Source organism: Aquarana catesbeiana, linkage group LG02 (assembly GCF_042186555.1).
Source record: "Aquarana catesbeiana isolate 2022-GZ linkage group LG02, ASM4218655v1, whole genome shotgun sequence".
NCBI classification, from domain to species: Eukaryota; Metazoa; Chordata; class Amphibia; order Anura; family Ranidae; genus Aquarana; species Aquarana catesbeiana.
Genome location: NC_133325.1, coordinates 580,681,610 through 580,700,520, shown reverse-complemented (window position 1 = coordinate 580,700,520; position 18,911 = coordinate 580,681,610). Strand labels below are relative to the sequence as shown.

The 18,911-nt window shown below is 41.5% G+C and overlaps 1 protein-coding gene across 4 annotated transcripts in view; it reads right to left on the bottom strand.

Moving 5' to 3' along the window:
• Window positions 1–18,911, bottom strand: part of ARID1A (AT-rich interaction domain 1A) — a 140,371-nt gene that overhangs the window by 41,754 nt on the left and 79,706 nt on the right. For all 4 annotated transcript variants that reach the window (XM_073616155.1, XM_073616156.1, XM_073616158.1 and 1 more), the window contains exon 4: window positions 5,781–5,894. In XM_073616155.1, the coding sequence (XP_073472256.1) occupies window positions 5,781–5,894 (114 nt within the window). The remainder of the gene's footprint in view (window positions 1–5,780; window positions 5,895–18,911) is intronic.

The following is an 18,911-nucleotide window of genomic DNA, read 5'->3' as shown; positions in this document are numbered from 1 at the left end:
ATTTTCCTGTGTGTGTTCAAATATTAAAGTCCATCATTTTAATGTACTTCTTCCATTTGATGTACCGGTTCTTCCCTGCTGAGCTGTTGTGTTCTGACAGGGACACAGGGACACCCCCCCCGCTAGAACACACTGATCAGAGCTCTGTCATTGGCTGAGAGCGCTAATCGGGAGTCAGTCAACTGCTGGTTTTCCAGCATGCTCGTCCGACAAAAGTCAGACAGACTGACACACACGGACCGAATGTCTCCTGAAATTTGGTGCATGTGTAGCAGGCTTAAGGCCAGCCATACACCGTTCAATTCGGTTCAGCAGGAACCAGTAGCGATTTTAACAGTTAATGGGCAGGCTAAATGTACCAAGTTGATCAATCAACTTGGTTACACAACCAGACTGCTGGATTCTCTTACGATTAGATGTGCGTACTCGGCTTTCTGGGATGATGCCCGCAGCTGCAGGCATTATCATGGTAGTTTTTTTTTTTTTTTTTTTTTTTTTTTTTTTTTTTTTTTTTTTAGAGCGGGCGATCGGCTTTCCTGGTATAACAACCAATGCGGCTAAAAGCCGTTCGGCTGTTATCTTGGAGGAGCGAGACGTCCCCCCCTCCCGCCGCTCACCGTGGGTGGCTTCGTTCCAGCCTCCTAACCGTAAACACGGAAGCGACGTCATGACGTCACTTCCCGGTTGCTCGGCTGCCAATGGTGCCGGTTTTAAAAAAAAAAAAAATACACAGTATTCAGAATCGCCGTTTTTAGCGATCTGAATACTTTGAAGTGCAAAGGAGGGATCGGGGGTCTTTTAGACCCCCGATCCCTCCATAAAGAGTACCTGTCACCACCTATTACTGTCACAAGGGATGTTTACATTCCTTGTGACAGCAAAAAAAGCCATCAAAAAAAAATTTAAAAAAAAAAAAAAAAAAAAACACAAATTTATAAATCTAAAAGTAAATAAGAAATTTTTTTTTTTTAAAGTTCCCCCGTCCCCGCGAGCTCACGCAGCAAAGAAAACGCATACAGAAGTCGCGCCCGCATATGTAAACGGTGTTCAAATCACACATGTGAGGTATCACCGCCATCGTCAGAGCGAGAGCAATAATTCTAGCACTATACCTCCTCTGTAACTCTAACCTGGTAAACGTAAAAAAAAAATTTAATGCGTCGCCTATGGAAATTCTTCTTAGGTACCGTAGTTTGTCGCCATTCCACGAGTGCGTGCAATTATAAAGCGTGACATGTTTGTTATTTACTCGGCGTAACATCATTCACATTATACAAAAAAATTGGGGTAACGTTACAGTTTGTTATTTTTAAAATTCATGAAAGTGTCCCTTCCTAAAAATTTGCGTATAAAAACACAGCTGCACAAATACCGTGTGACATAAAATATTGCAACAATCGCCATTTTATTCTCTAGATTCTCTGCTAAAAAAAAAAAAAAAAAAAAAAAAAATTATTAGCAAAAAATACGGATTTTAACTTGTAAACACCAAATTTCAAAAATAGGCTTAGTCATGAAAGGGATAAACATGATAACTTTTCTGCACATATGTATTAATTTTATTAACGAAAAAGGACTAGGATGAGACCTTAGGCTAGGTCAAAAGGTTAGGGCACCCAGTTAGGTGTACAGTGGTTTTTCTTTTGCATAAATTAGTACTTTCAAATTACTTTTTCCATCATTACCAGTTCAAAAAAAAAAATTCATGTTTCTCTCAAACATGTTCAAAGATGGAGAAAACCCCCCAGTGCCCTGAGTTTTTAAAGTACATTTGTTATGATGGAGAATTAAAAATACTCCCAAAATAATATTAAAAAATATATATATATAATATATATCTTACAGAGGACAAAGATCAAATACCAGCAGTGTTTTTATTGTCAGTGTTTCGATGAAGCTCAGTCCAGCTTTCTCAAGAAATGGTTCCCAGTTTCTAAAATTTTCAGAACTCTAAACTGGTAACCTATAAACGCTTTTAAAGCCGTCACCTATGGAGATTCTTTACTCTAGTTTATCGCTATTTCATGGGCTTGGAAAATATTAAATCTTGGTATGTATGGCATTTACTTGCCACAGCCCCATCTTTCATATTTTACCAAAAAATGCATTTGAGTGTACTTATTCCTGAAAATTAAGTTTGATGAACGGCTGCACAAATATCACATGACATAAAAAAATTGCAACAGCCACCATTTTATTCTTCAGGGCCTCCGCTTTCAGAAAATATAATGTTCGGGGGTTCCAAGTAATTTTCTTCCTGTCTGGAAGAGGCCAGAGGTCACCTTACAGTAGTTTAAGTAGGTCTGTGTACAAAGTTGATCCGGGTCAGTCTGGTGCAATGAGAATCACTAGTTTCATCTCTTGCTCTATTCTGAGGAGATGGCAAGGTAGAATTCACACTGGATTAAAAAGGCATAGGCTAGGCTGAACCGAGACCAGAGAATTCTCAAAGCATCCAAAGCCACTGCTAGAAGATTCTTTGTTTTGGTCATTTTGATCACAGAAATTTGTTGAGTTTAGGATGCCAAGACCATAAAAAAGGGCCAATTCTCCTTGATCAAGGCAGTGACGGGTGAGGTAACCTGCCTTCAGTCTGTCCACTTGAGTGACTGATGCAGGCCCAGCTGTGGCATTGTCTGATTGCACGCCAACTGGGTGTTGTTGCAGAAGGGGTGGTCCAGTGGTGTAGAGCCATCCTTATTGCTCAGAGCTTCAGGCTGTTGATGGGTAATTTTGCTTCCTCTAATCACCATGTTCTCAGAACTGTAAAGGACTGAACATCAGCCTGAAAGACTGGAATCTGTTGTCACCTTCTAGTAATATGGGAAAATCTCACTGTCAAAGCAGGGTTGAATATGCAAAAAGCTAGGGAATGCCTTGCCTGGCCAGAAGCATAGGAAGGTCAAGAAAAGAAGCAGGCTTGTTCCATGCTAACAAGATGTTGTGTTGGAGGGGTCTCAAATGAAATTGGGAAAATGGGAACAGCCTTGCAGGCAGCGACTAAAAAGAAACAGAACTCTCAAAGTATCTCGCATAGGGGTGCCTCTGATCAAAAGCCTGGAGTGTGAGTCTTGAGTGAAGTTTTTTTTATTAGGATGCAAGACTTGTTTGGGCTAGGTCTAAAATTAGGCCCAAGTATTCCAGGTGAAGAAAAGGTTGGATTTTTGGAAGTCGATCACCCAACTGAAAGCCTGAAGCATCTGAATTGTCCTGTGGATGTTTGCAGACAGCTAGGAGACCAGTCCTTCAGAAGGTGGTTTTTAAGATAACCTGTGACCTGGATGTCCTGAATTCTTAGAAGAGCAAGAGGAGGAAATTTGTTAATATTCTGAGAGCAAAAGAAAAGCCAAATGGCAGTACAACAAACTGGAAATTGTCTCCTATTGCAAAGAGTACGCAGCACAGATCGGATAGAGAAATGGGAACATGAAGGTAAACATCCTGGCAGTCTACAGATGGCAAGTATTCCCCTAGTCTTAGATGGGCAACTGACCTTGCAGATTTAATGCAAAATATTATATTATAAATATTATTTAGGAATTCTAGGACACGAGGAATACCCCATAGGGTTTTGGTACTTTGAACAGTTTTGAATCTGTCCTCTAGGAGTTGCTGGCACAACTCCCTGGGACAAGAGATGGCTCAGAACATTCTGCGAATCTGACTGTTGGGTAGATTTGAGAGAAGTAAAAATATTATGCATCCCTTTGAAACAGATTGAACTCAAAAAGGTTCAACGGAGGTTCAAAGGACAACTGTGACTCCGCAAAAGGCAAACAGGGAGAGGACTCTTTCATTGGGAGTTGACTTGAAGGAAAACTTGGCTGACCAAGTCTTATACCAAAAAGAAAAGGCTGAAGTTGGGCTTAGACATTGAAGTTTGGGTAAAGAGTTGAGGTGCCCTGCATTTTGGGGAGGTAAAGGCCCCTGATGAAGCGGATTTCTTTTCCAAACTCTCCACTAGGGAAGAAGCTTTTTTCCTGTGATTTTTGCCAAATGCCTAAACCTAAAAGACATCATGTGTGCAAGGCCTAACATCAGGTGCAGAGAAAGATGGGGAACTCTTTAGCGGCCCCCTAACACCTTATATTCCCTTCTATGCCTCTGCTAGAGCTGGCATATCCAACTCAGGAAGGGACAGTGGCGGAGAAAGACCAAGGGGAGCCCTGGACAATGATGGTTGTAATAAAAGCCATTAGTTGTCTGAGAAATTGTGGCATAGTTGCAGCAAAGTCTTGCAACAATCAGATGCAAATACCTATGGTAAAATAAGAGTCCTGCTTCAGTGCAAGGGAAGCTTTCTCGCTTTGAGACTGGTGTGGGCCTTCCGCAGAGCACATTTGCCTGAGCTTTTGTCATGGCTTTCTTTCATTGCTACAAGTGAGGGCATTTCCCTGTGGGGAACTAGTATGGTGCGTGTCTTAAGAGTACACTGCAACCTGGATGCAGACGGTCCTGTAATGACGTTCTCGTGGCAAAAGGATGGGAGGATGTGCCCAAGCACTTTAAAAAGGGGCTCTAGGCAAAAGTGTTGGTAAAGTGAGTGACCTGTGGTGTGGTGAAACACCTGGTCATCCAACCCAAGACTAAGCTCTGAGTGGTTGAATTCTAGAGACAGGTTTAAAAATTTACACTATAAAAAAAATGTGATAAAAATTCCAAGACGGTCCCGTTTCCTGATGGGTATATGAATGGTACGGAAAGGTATATGAATGCATACCAAACTGAATTGTGGGATTATAGCAAACAGTTACAGATGAAAAGGAACCCTGTCTCAAATGTCCACATTGCTGTTCCCTACATAGGGTTGAAGCTTTGCCCGTATTGGAGGGCCTAACCCCTGAGTCATCATCAGGGTATGAGTTCCATAAGAATTGACTAGTGGCCTGGACCTGTATAGCACCCTGTGGCCAACACCACGTTGCACAAAATGCTGAGATGAGCAGCCATGCAGGATCCAGTGCCTAAACCAACATTACAAGCTGCCCCCAAATCTTGGGGTTTGGATCCTGGTACAGTGCCCAAGGTTCTACAGAGATTGCACCAATTTGGATGCATGGCTTCTATTATTGCATTAGACAACAGTAAGGAAGTCATTACAGAGTTGAAAAAAAAAAAAAATCACCTTATGACACTAGCTAAAACCTGGAGGACTCAGAGTGAGGTAGGTTTGGATTACAAGAGCGACACTTAGGGGACCTGTCTTTGGACACTGGCAAGCTTTGAAAAATCTGAAAGGTACTAGCCTATAACCAAGGGTCTATGAATATTAAGCCTGTGCTGTACAATTAAAATAGAACTAAAAGGCACAACTTATTTTTCAGTTTGGTGTAAGGGAGAGTTATAATCCCTGTCAGTTTTATTTATGCCATCTGTGTCCCACTGAGATTTCGCTTCACTTCCTGTCCTACAGCCAAAACAGGAAGTTAGAAAATCAGTTTAAAGTGAGGAAATCCTGGAGTGTCAACAGAACGAGTGTCCCCATTTGATGATTGCCCCTCTATGCCTGTTCTGCGGACAACCTCTAATTTGGGTTTTACTTTTATATGACAAAGAATGTGAATCTTCCCGGGGAGCACAGACAGTAATACAAACATGACAGACATTCCAATCTTTCTCCACTCTATTCAAAACTAAAAACAAAAGGTTGGTTATATTTTAAGATAACACAGTAAAAATAACATTTTCATGAAAAATAGATTACAGGGCTATTAGACAGTAGATGAGTATGGATTGTTGGAAAATAGATATCCTTTAGTGTCACTAAGTATTTTACTCACTGGAAGGCTAGAAGGTCGTGGCTGCATCCCCATACTAAGTTCATCTTGTCCTTTGCTGGAACCCATAGAAGGAGTTGATGAAGCCTGGGATGTAAAGGAATCCTGAGAGAGCTCCTAGCAAAGAACAAATATTAGTTAAAAGCCAGTTTACAAACAAAATAACCCAAAGTAACCTTTATATATATATATATATAAAAAAAAAAAAAGCGGTACTCCCGCGCTATCACTTTAAACATAATGGTGACTGACTGCCGCAAATACCGATAAGCAAATCTGTGGCTAAAAAGATAGATGTTGTGCTGTCAAGCATCAGAATATATATATATATATATATATATACACACACATACACACATATACACACACGAATATAGAATGGGTGACGCAAGATAAATGGTGTAATATACAATAAAATGACAATTGTGCACATAAAACAGATGCTCATAAGATAAAACAAGCAAATATTCATTACTTCTAAAGCATTCACAAATAAGGTGCCAATAATAACTGATAATAAATAGTGAAAAAAGTCCAAGTGAATACAATGTTAAGCCAAATGTGCAGCTACAACTAGGTACTCCGATTCTTCCGCATTCCAAAACAGTGAATAAACGTGATTGGTGTCATCTTATAGTATTTATGACACCACGGTGCTCACAAGCCTCTCATCTTACTGCGGTAAGGCAACACTATTAGATGCAGCCAACTCTCGTAAGAGATCCTTATGCCTCTGAGGATCTCTCTGTAATGGGTGCAGACTGGATGAACGATAATGCCTCCTCCAAAAAGATCCTAGGGCTCCACTTAACATCCTCCATGATGGCGGTGTATAAACAAAGGGAGCTCCCGATAGTGTGAGTTTACTAAAATTGTATTTATAAAAACAGCGTGGTTTTACTCACATTAAAAAACAGTAAACAAGGACTGCAATCCACGAGTGGCGAGCTCGTACTCTTAAGTCACTTCCGGTCTGTCGCCGAATCCCGACATGTAATGTCACGCCCACATGACGATATGCGTCGGAATTGAGCGACAAATAGACCGGAAGTGCCGCTCGTGGATTGCATGCCTTGTTTACCGTTTTAATGTAAAGCTGGGTTCACACTGGTATGACACAAGAGTCATGACTGTGAATGTGACTTTCCCTTGCGACTTGAAGTCTGACATCCATTTAACTTCAATGAACGGGGATGTCTGGTATGAATGTTTAGGGAAAACTCCACACCAAAATTTATATATTTTTTTAAAAGCATGGGTTCCCCCTCCAAGACCATAGACACTTACACGGCAGGTCAGTAAATGGGGTGGGGACGAGCGAGCACCCCCCCTCCCCCCCCCCCCCGAACCATACCAGGCCACTTGTCCTCAACCTGGGGGTGTGGGTGCTTTGGGGCCCTGCGCCCCCCCACCCCAATGCACCATGGTATGGTCTTGGAGGGGGAACCCCATGCGTTTTTTTTTTTTTTTTTTCATTTGGCGTGGAGTTCCCCTTCAAGAACCCCAGAGCACAAGTCGCATACCAAAGTTGGATCAGTTAAGACTATGACCCAACTTTAATGATATTCACTGGGCTTAACCTCCCTGGTGGTATGATCATTTCAGATTTTTGCGTCTCAAAGCGGTACAATTATTTTGCATAGAAATATGGAGTTTTATATTGTAGGCCTGTAATTCTTAGCAATAACACACTTAAATCTGTCCACCAAGAGTCTAGTAGATATCCCGGGCATGATGAAGTTTGAATCACAAAATCATAAACTATAATATAATAAATGATTTTAAAAAAATATTATAATAAAATAAATTTCCCCACGATTCACTATCGCTCAATTCTGCAACTGTTCTAATTTACTATCACCGTTTTCTAGCTGGTCTAAAGCCACTTTTGAGGCAAAGGGACACTTTTTGGTTGCTATGGACAATCTCAAGTTTCCAGGCAGAAAACATAAATAATATAAAACTGCATGCAGGGCATTGGACAAAGCATTGGGGACAAAAGGGATGTGAAATGATTTCATACAGTACTGTAATCTGTAAGGTTTCTGAATTTGCCGCCAGGCTCTGCCCCCATGCGTCACGACACTTGCAGGGAACGGAGCCTAGCACAGAGAGGCTTTGGGTGGAGGACAGAGCCCGCAGACACAGCGGGGGACATCGCAGGATCCTCGGGACAAGGTAAGTATACAGCACCAGGAGCCTGTAATGCAATCCCGAGTGTGGCTCAGGGTTAATGCTAATGGTGCTGAAATTTAACCCCGAGCCACACTCGGGAATACCGTCAGGGAGGTTAAGTAGGATCAAAGTCATGCAGGAACCTTTTTCAAAACCAGACCGATTTGTGTCAGACCAGTTAAGATGGCTTTTATAGGAAAAAAGTCATTTGCACACGTCATGCGACATGAGCTCCCAATGTCGGAGCGTTTGTCATACAAGCGCGAAACCAGCCTAAAAGCACGCTGTTTTTATAAATAAAGGTTTGGGAAGCTATATCACACTATTAAGAGCCCCCTTTGTTTATACACCACGGAGGATATTAGGTGGAACCCTAGGATCTTTTTGGAGAAGGCATTAACGTCCATCCAGTCCCAAGGGCTGCGCCCATTACAGAGAGCTCCCCAGAGACGGGTGGAGGCATAAGGATCCCTTACAAGAGTAATCTACATCTAATGCTGCTGCCTTACCGCAGTAAGGTGAGAGGCTTGTGAGCACTGTGTCAAATATTATAAAAGGAGACAAATCACGTTTATTCACCGTTTTGGAAAGCGGAAGAACCGGGAGTACCTAGTTCTAGCTGCACATTTGGCTTCGCATCGTATTCACTTGGACTTTTTTCACTATTATCCGTTATTAATATCGGCACCTTATTTGTGGACACTTTAGAAGTAATGAATATTTGTCTGCTTGCTTTATATCTTATGAGCAGCTATTGTGTGCACAATTATGTAATTTACTGTACATTACACTATCTTATATCATATATATATATATATATATATATATATATATATATATACACACACACACATATATATATATATATATATATATATATATATATATATATATATATATATATATATATATATATATATATATATATATATATATATATATATATATATATATATATATATATATATATATATATATATATATATATATATACATACACACACATCCCGGATACTTGACAGCGCAACATCACTTTTATTCACACATTTTTAACCTTTATTAAAGCGGGCTAGGAAAAAAATGAAAGCATCCAAATCAACTGCGAGACCGACCATTTTGGCCATGTGTACCCAACTTAAAGTGGATGTAAATTTTTTTTTTTTTTATATCATACTGTAGAGTATAAGATTTCCTATAATTTGAGCCCAGAGTTGCCACACACAGTTAATCCATCTCTGAGCAATCCTCTTATTGTTCAGTGAGAAAAATCTTGACAAAATGAGAAAAACTTAAAACAAATACTCCCCCTTGCTGTGAGTGACAGGTGATTTACATATCTTGTGCACTAGCCTAAGACACAGGCATTATTTTTTTAATTCCCTCCCACTCCTTTCTTCAGCAGCTCTGCAAGGATTGGCTGTTCCACAGCTCAGCATGATTTGGCATGCTGAAGTCATGTGGTTACTTTTCTGTCTTTTCACTGGATGTTAGAGATCATAGCAGAAATTCAGTGTAAGAAATACACAGGAGAAAATGCATATTGACAAGGTGAGTGTAGAGGTGGGCGGGGAGTCTGACATCACAACTCCACCCACCTAGCTCCAGACAACAGACCCACCCACAGAATATGCAGTTTTTCGGGTCTAATAACAGACAGAAGGGAGACATTTGACAGGTAAAGATACATGCAGGAGGCATGTATATCCTTATAGATAACCCCTATGGCAGTAGTTTAGAAAGGAGGACATTGGGTTTATATCCACTTTAACCACTTCAGCCCCGGAAGGTTTTACCCCCTTCCTGACCAGAGCACTTTTTACAATTCGGCACTGCGTCGCTTTAACTGCTAATTGCGCGGTCATGCAATGATGTACCCAAACGAAATTTGCGTCCTTTTCTTCCCACAAATAGAGCTTTCTTTTGATGGTATTTGATCACCTCTGCCGTTTTTATTTTTTGCGCTACACACGGAAAAAGACCGAAAATTTTGAAAAAAATGATATTTTCTACTTTTTGTTCTAAAAAAAATCCAATAAACTCAATTTTAGTCATACATTTAGGCCAAAATGTATTCGGCCACATATCTTTGGTAAAAAAAAATGTCAATAAGTGTATATTTATTGGTTTGCGCAAAAGTTATAGCGCCTACAAACTAGGGTACATTTTCTGGAATTTACACAGCCTTTAATTTATGACTGCCTATGTCGTTTCTTGAGGTGCTAAAATGGCAGGGCAGTACAAAACCCCCACAAATGACCCCATTTTGGAAAGTAGACACCTCAATGAAATTGCTGAGAGGCATGTTGAGCCCATTGAATATTCTTTTTGTCCCAAGTGATTGAATAATGACAAAAAAAAAAAAAAAATTACAAAAAGTTGTCACTAAATGATATATTGCTCACACAGGCCATGGGCATATGTGGAATTGCACCCCAAAATACATTTAGCTACTTCTCCTGAGTACGGGGATACCACGTGTGTGGGACTTTTTGGGAGCCTAGCCGCGTACGGGGCCCCGAAAACCAATCACCGCCTTCAGGATTTCTAAGGGTGTAAATTTTTGATTTCACTCTTCACTGCCTATCACAGTTTCGGAGGCCATGGAATGCCCAGGTGGCACAAACCCCCCCCCCCCCCAAATGACCCCATTTTGGAAAGTAGACACCCCAAGCTATTTGCTGAGAGGCATGGTGAGTATTTTGCAGCTCTCATTTGTTTTTGAAAATAAAGAAAGACGAGAAAAAAAAATTTTTTTTTCTTTTTTCAATTTTCAAAACTTTGTGACAAAAAGTGAGGTCTGCAAAATACTCACTATACCTCTCATCAAATAGCTTGGGGTGTCTACTTTCCAAAATGGGGTCATTTGGGGGGGTTTTTTGCCACCTGGGCATTCCATGGCCTCCGAAACTGTGATAGGCAGCGAAGAGTGAAATCAAAAATTTACGGCCTTAGAAAGCCTGAAGGCGGTGCTTGGTTTTCGGGGTCCCGTACGCGGCTAGGCTCCCAAAAAGTCCCACACATGTGGTATCCCCGTACTCAGGAGAAGCAGCAGAACGTATTTTGGGGTGTAATTTCACATATTCCCATGGCATGTTTGAGCAATATATTATTTAGTGACAACTTTGCGCAAAAAAAAATAAAAAATTGTCTCTTTCCCGCAACTTGTGTCACAATATAAAATATTTCATGGACTCGACATGCCTCTCAGCAAATAGCTTGGGGTGTCTACTTTCCAAAATGGGGTCATTTGGGGGGGTTTTGAACTGTCTTGGCATTTTATGCACAACATTTAGAAGCTTATGTCACACATCACCCACTCTAACCACTTGAAGACAAAGCCCTTTCTGACACTTTTTGATTACATAAAAAAATAATTTTTTTTGCAAGAAAATTACTTTGAACCCCCAAACATTATATATTTTTTTAAAGCAAATGCCCTACAGATTAAAATGGTGGGTGTTTCATTTTTTTTTTTTCACACAGTATTTGCGCAGCGATTTTTCAAATGCAATTTTTGGGGAAAAAACACACTTTAAATTTTAATGCACTAAAACACACTATATTGCCCAAATGTTTGATGAAATAAAAAAGATGATCTTAGGCAGCGTACATGGATACCAAACATGACATGCTTTAAAATTGCGCACAAACGTGCAGTGGCGACAAACTAAATACATTTTAAAAGCCTTTAAAAGCCTTTACAGGTTACCACTTTAGATTTACAGAGGAGGTCTACTGCTAAAATTACTGCCCTCGATCTGACGTTCGCGGTGATACCTCACATGCATGGTGCAATTGCTGTTTACATTTGACGCCAGACCGACGCTTGCGTTCGCCTTAGCGCGAGAGCAGGGGGGACAGGGGTACTTTTTTTTTTTTTTCTTTTTCTTTATTATTATTTTTTTTTATCTTATTTTTAAACTGTTCCTTTCATTTTTTTTTTTTTTTTTTTTTTTTTAAATCGTTTTTATTGTTATCTCAGGGAATGTAAATATCCCCTATCATAGCAATAGGTAGTGACAGGTACTCTTTTTTGAAAAAATTGGGGTCTACTAGACCCTAGATTTCTCCTCTGCCCTCAAAGCATCTGACCACACCAAGATCGGTGTGATAAAATGCTTTCCCAATTTCCCAATGGCGCTGTTTACATCCGGCGAAATCTAAGTTATAAAATGCTCGTAGCTTCCGGTTTCTTAGGCCATAGAGATGTTTGGAGCCACTCTGGTGTCTGATCAGCTCTATGGTCAGCTGGCTGAATCACCGGCTGCATTTTCAGGTTCCCTGTTGAGACAGGAGAGCCAGAGAAAAACACGGAAGACCTTAGGGGGGGGGGGGGGGGGGCGGCATTCCCTCCCACTGCTTGTAAAAGCAGTCTAGAGGCCAATTAGCCGCTAGGATTGCTTTTACATGAAAGCCGACCGCTGGCTGAAAAGAATGATACCAAGATGATACCTAAACCTGCAGGCATCATTCTGGTATAACCACTCAAAGTCGTGAATGGCGTACCTGAAGACAAAAAAATGGTTAACAATAAAGCACAGTAAACGGTAAAGTATAAAAGATTGCATACCTGAAAAGCAAACATGATAAAACACAACAATAAAAAACATTGCAGAATAGAATACAGTAAAAAAGAGCAGAACAATAGAGAGAATAGAGAGAGAGAATAAAACGACAATTTTTTTTTTATTTTATATTTTTGTTTGTGTTTTTTTTTTTTTTTTACACTTTTTTTGTAACTAACTTTTATAACTGTAACCGGTTCCAGGTTCGGGTCTCTCAAAATGCGATGGCATCTTGGGAGACCCTGTGAAATGGCGCCTAGTCTGTGCAATGCTGTACCCTACGCTAATACTCAACTAGTGAATGGTAGCGTTCAAAACATTCACCAATGCAAAGACCAGGATTGTCAGGACAGAAGGGACAATAATAGCGGGTGTCACGCCTATATCCGCGCTTGCTGCAGACACGACATCTTTTTTGGGGGGGTTCGCTGGGTAGGGGTACTCGGGAGGACATAAAGAAAATGCCTCTCATGCAGCCGACTGCATTTGGTTGGGGATGTGAATGGGGGAAGTACGGGTGCTGCAGAAGTGGTGGGTTCCCAATTAGGATTGGCGAATGCAGCAGGAAGGGCATTATGGGCACGACGGGCCTGTGTTTGTCTTTTTGGTGGCAGCGGGACACTACTTGTGCTCGCCACCTCACCAGCTTGAACTGCATTTATGGGACTCGCCACGTCACCAAGTGTTACTGCAGTGCTGGTTTGACTACGACCGGGGTGTACTAGGCCGCTGGTGCTTGCCAGTTCACCAAAACGCTACAAAAAAAACTGTTAGCGATCGCAGGGATCAGGCCTGACTCTGCGAACGCTGCAGTTATGCGTTTAGTGTTTTGTAAGTGACAGTGATCGATCGATACTGCACTTGGGTGGGCTGGGCTGGGCGGAGGGGCAAAATGCAGGTGCTAGCAGGTATCTGGGCTGATCCCGCTAACACTGCGTTTGTGGGAACCCTAAACTGCTGGGGACGCTAGTATAGATCTGATCGGATCAGATATTGATCCGTTCAGATACTATACCACTAAGGGAGGTGTACAGTGCGTGCGTGGGTGTTAGCGGTACTGGCGCTAACCTGACGCTGCCTGGGGCTGGTGCTTGCCAGTTCACCAAAACGCTACCAAGAAAACTGTTAGCGATCGCAGGGATCAGGCCTGACCCTGCGAACGCTGCAGTTATGCGTTTAGTGTTTTGTAAGTGACAGTGATCGATCGATACTGCACTTGGGTGGGCTGGGCGGAGGGGCAGAACGCAGGTGCTAGCAGGTATCTGGGCTGATCCCGCTAACACTGCGTTTTTGGGAACCCTAAACTGCTGGGGACACTAGTATAGATCTGATCGGATCAGATATTGATCCGTACAGATACTATACCACTAAGGGAGGCGTATGCTGCGTGCATGGGTGTTAACGGTACTGGCGCTAATCTGACGCTGCCTGGGGCGACGCATATCACCGCCAGGCGATCAGGGGGCTAAACCTTTATTCGGTAATAAACGGCGGGTTCCCTGACACTATAAAAAATAAACAAACTAACCAGCGTCACCCGTAACGGTTATACGGTGATCAGTGGTGAAAGAGTTAACTAGGGGGCAATCAAGGGGTTAAAACATTTATTAGATAGTATATGGGGGTCCCTGACGCTATAAAACGCTGACGGCAAACCTAAATATTTACTTCCCTAACTAGCGTCACCAGCGACACTAATACAGCGATCAGAAAAATGATCGCTTAGTGACACTGGTGACAGGGGGTGATCAAGGGGTTAAAACTTTATTAGGGGGGGTTAGGGGGGTACCCTAGACCTAAAGGGGGCTACCACTCACTGCCCTAACACTGTAACTGTCACAAACTGACACCAATCAGTAATCAGAAAAAAAAAAAAAAATACTGCTTGGTGTCAGTTTGTGACGGGGGGGGGGGGGGGGGGGGGGAATCGGGGGTGTTTTATGTGCCTGGCATGTTCTACTGAGTGTGTTTGTGTTTGGTGCACTTACATGTCTTCTCTCCTCGGCGCTGGAACGGAAACTGCCGAGCCGAGGAGAGATGACATCACATCCTCTGCCTGTGTGAAACTACACACAGGCAGGGGAGGATTCCGATTGGCTGGGAGCGATCGCGAGGGGGGGGGCCACGATCGGATGGTCTCCCCCTCGCCTCCCAACGCTCCCAGTGAAATGCCGACCGCCGCTGGCACCGCCCGCGGGAGGCAGATCACGTACGGGTACGTGATTCTGCCTGCCCGTGACATTCTGCCGACGTATATCTACGTTAGGCGGTCGGCAAGTGGTTAAGATACATGCAAAAAAAAAAAAACAAAAAAACAAACAAAACAAAAAAAAACAGTATTAAACCCATAAGCAAACATTTATTGGTGAAATGAATGGATGCAAGCTGAACACTAGGAGGTAATAACAAAGCCTATAAACAATAAAACAATTTAAGTGCAGCGCAATAATATGAGGAAAAAAGTCCATATCAAAATATAAGGAATCAGATGTCCAAAAAGAAGAATGGCAAGTTCCCTCATGACGGAAAAGGAAATAAATTCTCCAGTGGTAAATCAGTGACAATATCCTCCACCACAAACAGATGCGCTTACTGGATCAGGTGGACCTCTTATTATAGGAGGTCAGAAACGCATATATCCACTGAGATATGAAGGCACACTACAATGCAGCTGTGGTGGCCCCAATCCAACACCATGAAAAACAGATCCAGCAGTGAGATGCAGCGGTATTGGTTCCCAAAGCGGCAATAATAATGTGGACACACAACAGTCCCAAAAAAAGAAAAAAAAAAAAAAAAACATGCTCTAAGTGTACTCCGTAGGTTTATTCAAGTAAGAAGCATAAAATATGGCGCTAACAAGCGCCCGCAATAAAAATATCAATGAAAAGTTTCAATGGACTCGCTGACAAAGTCCTATTGGGCATAACGCCGCGTACGGGGGAGGAGCTTATACTATGCACGTCACCCGCTGCCATCTCAGCTGTTTGCATGAGAACATGCCTTTTTATCCATTGAAACTTTTCATTGATATTACTGCGTGCGCTTGTTAGCGCCATATTTTATGCTTTTTACTTACTCGAATAAACTTACGGAGTACACTTAGTTTTTTTGTTTTTTTTGGGACCATCGACCATCCAGGAACTGGCAGCCAAATTCATCTTCGCCTATCCCCAGCAGGAGCATAATCAGTGGACACCCTTCCGTCATAGCAAACAGGGAGGAAGACCTCTCCCAAAAAAAAAAAACACTTTATGCAGTTCACCCCTGCAGGGGTATGAGGATCTGATTAGTCGGGAACTGAAGGGGAGCACAAACATCACCTTATGCTGCTTGCACAGGAATTTGCATAAGTCACTTTAAACGTCACCTTATGCTGTCTTCACAGGACTTTGCACAATTCACCTTGGCCTGCTTCACATGCGATTAGTCCAATAGACTGAACCGACATTACCTACGATTGTTTTGCACAATTGCACATAAGCCTTTACCTTATTATTTTATTGATGAATTCACATGATATTCAAGTTTATTTTTGAGTTTACTATTCACTACTTAATAACTTTAAAGAATTTTTGAATGTAACGCACACCATTGTAAATTAGTGGAGAGGTTCCGGTCACTCTACACACCTGAACACGGGTTTTGAAATTTACACCCACCACCCTTCATTCTTTTTTCCCCTCAATACTACAATAGGGGACATGGAGTGTCATAATATCACACAATCCCTGTCTATACCACATAGTGGTTTCACTAACACTTTTTACTACAACTTGGAGGTTACACTCCAGGTGATAGGCAGCGCCACCCACACATGTATAAACAACATTTATTGTATTGTAGCTTACCAATTAGATGTGGTGGCTACATTACTTTGGTCCCCTTTCACACTGGGAGGCATTTTGCAGGTGCTTTAGTGCTAAAAATCACACCTGTAAAGTGCCTGAAAAATGCCTCACTTTCGATCCCAGTGTGAAAGCCCAAATGCTTTCACATTCGGGCGCTGCGCTGGCAGGACGTTAAAAAAAGTGTCCTGCAAGCAGCATCTTTGAGGCGCTTTAGGAGCAGTGTATACAAAGCTCCTAAAGCACCCCTGCCCATTGAAATCAAACGGGTAGCGGCGCTTTTAACCCTTTATTCGGCCGCTAGCAAGGGTTAAAAGCTCCCCACTAGCAGCCAAAAAGCCTCTGACAATAAAGCACCACTAAAACTAGCCGTGCTTTACCGCGACACCCCCGCGATGTCAGTGTGAAAGGGCTCCTAGGCTCTTTCCCTCATTTTCACTTTGTGATCTGAACAGCAAGTGCTTTTCAAAAAGATGCTCTTGTAGATGTAGCAATTAGAAGGATTTCAAACACTTATCACCGACAGGAGTACTTACAATGATTGGCTTGTATGGAAACATTTTTGGGATTTTTTTTGGAAGTGGGGGACGACGACGACTTATTGATGTAACTGCGTATAAGGTGTGAGCCGACAAAAGAACTGGAGTTTCAATTTGTTAGTGTATCTAAATCTGATAGTACAACACTTCCCTCCAGCCTGATTAAAAATGCTGCTGTCCAAAGGAGCCCCTGTGCCCTTTCATCCAGAGTGAGGACATTCTAATACCGGAGGTCTGTTACTGACCATATCACGAGGTGAAAACAGGAAAGTCAAAAGAGAATAGTGCAGCCAACAAAACTAAGGCTTAGTAAAACTGCAATATATTACATTTTTGGTTTGAGGTTTAATACCACTTTAAATGAAACAATTTCCCCCATGAAGTGATTTTTTTTTTTTTTTAATTCACACAAATCTGCATCTTTGGCTTTAAAATTATTTAAAAATTACACATATTCTGAACACAGATGCCCCATGGAATAAAGAGATCATAGTAGCATTGTTTTTTGTTTTTTTTAAAGGAGCACAATATTTGAGCAACTATTTATCCCTTTTCAGGAAAAGAAATGACCTAAAATGCATTTTGGTACACACAATACAAATTTCATTCAAATTTTGGTTTTGTAGAAAAGATGAGGCAGCACCAAGTAAAATCGATACCAAATACCGCCAGGGCTCAAAACTGTTTGCAAAAAACAATGCTCAAAATTATTAATAAGTACTTTATGCCATTTGCTGCCAGACCTGCTTTTGCTTTTTTTGCACAAGTTTAAAAAAATAATTTCAGATATGAAGATTAGGTAAAACCCCCAAACGTTTTCTGAAGGCAGAGAGCCTGGAAAATAAAATGGTAGTTCCAGATTTTTATGTTGCACGACATTAACAGTTTATCAAGTGCAAATTTTCAGAAGAAAAATAATTGAACAAGTTACCATTTTTCTAGGTAAAAATATTACTATTTCTGGGGGGGGGGGGGTGCAGTGCCATTTGACCTCCAAACATGATGTCTTCTATGGCATCCAAAGAGTTCAATTTTGGTTTCATCTGACCAGACTACATTCTCCTAGTATTTCACAGGCTTGTCTAAAGGTTGTGCAGCAAACTTTAAACAAACTTCGACGTGCTTTTTCTTCAGCAATGGAGTCTTGCATGGTGAGCGTACATACAGGAAATGGTGGTTGAGGGCATGTGTTTTTTTTGTTTTTTTTAAACAATTATAACTGCTAATTCCAGTACTTTCTGAAGCTCTCCACATATGGCCCTTGGACAACTCTTCTGAGAATTATTTTCACTCCTGTCAGAAATCTTGCGAGGAGCACATGGTCATGGCTAAGTTATGGTGAAATGACGATCTTTCCACTTCTGGATTATGGCCCCAACAGTGCTCACTGGAACATTTAGAAATCCTTCTGCAACCAATGCCATTAGTATGTTTTGCAACAATAAAGGTAGTGAAGGTCTTGAGAGCTCTTTGCTTTTACCTATCATGAGCGGTTTCTTGTGTGACATTTTGGTAATAAGACATCTTTTTATAGGCCATCAGGTGAGACTGAACCAGCTGATAATTTGCACCGACAAGTAGCACTGCTTTCTTCATTTTTCATAAAATCTGATAGATATAGATATATAGATAAAAAAGCGATAGACTATTTTGAGCTCATGCAGGAGCTTCTACATATACTTTATTATATCCACATTTGCATTACCACACAAGATTCTCATTCTCCCCCAATCAACTCATACTTTGGTGTAGTTTGTATACCCCCTCGTTTTCGGATCTTAAATTGCTTCAGGTTATTGCTCTGGACTTTCCACACGTTCACTCCCGCCTATCTTCCCTACCTTATCCCCATTTATTTTGTCCATAGAGTATAGGTATCTAGAGCTGATATGGGTTTCTTTACGGATTTCGTTCTAACTACCTGCTCTAGCCTGAACTCTATAAGTTGGGGGGAGACCTTATGGGAATTGAGCAGATATAGCATGATAAAGTTGCATATAGCGTAAA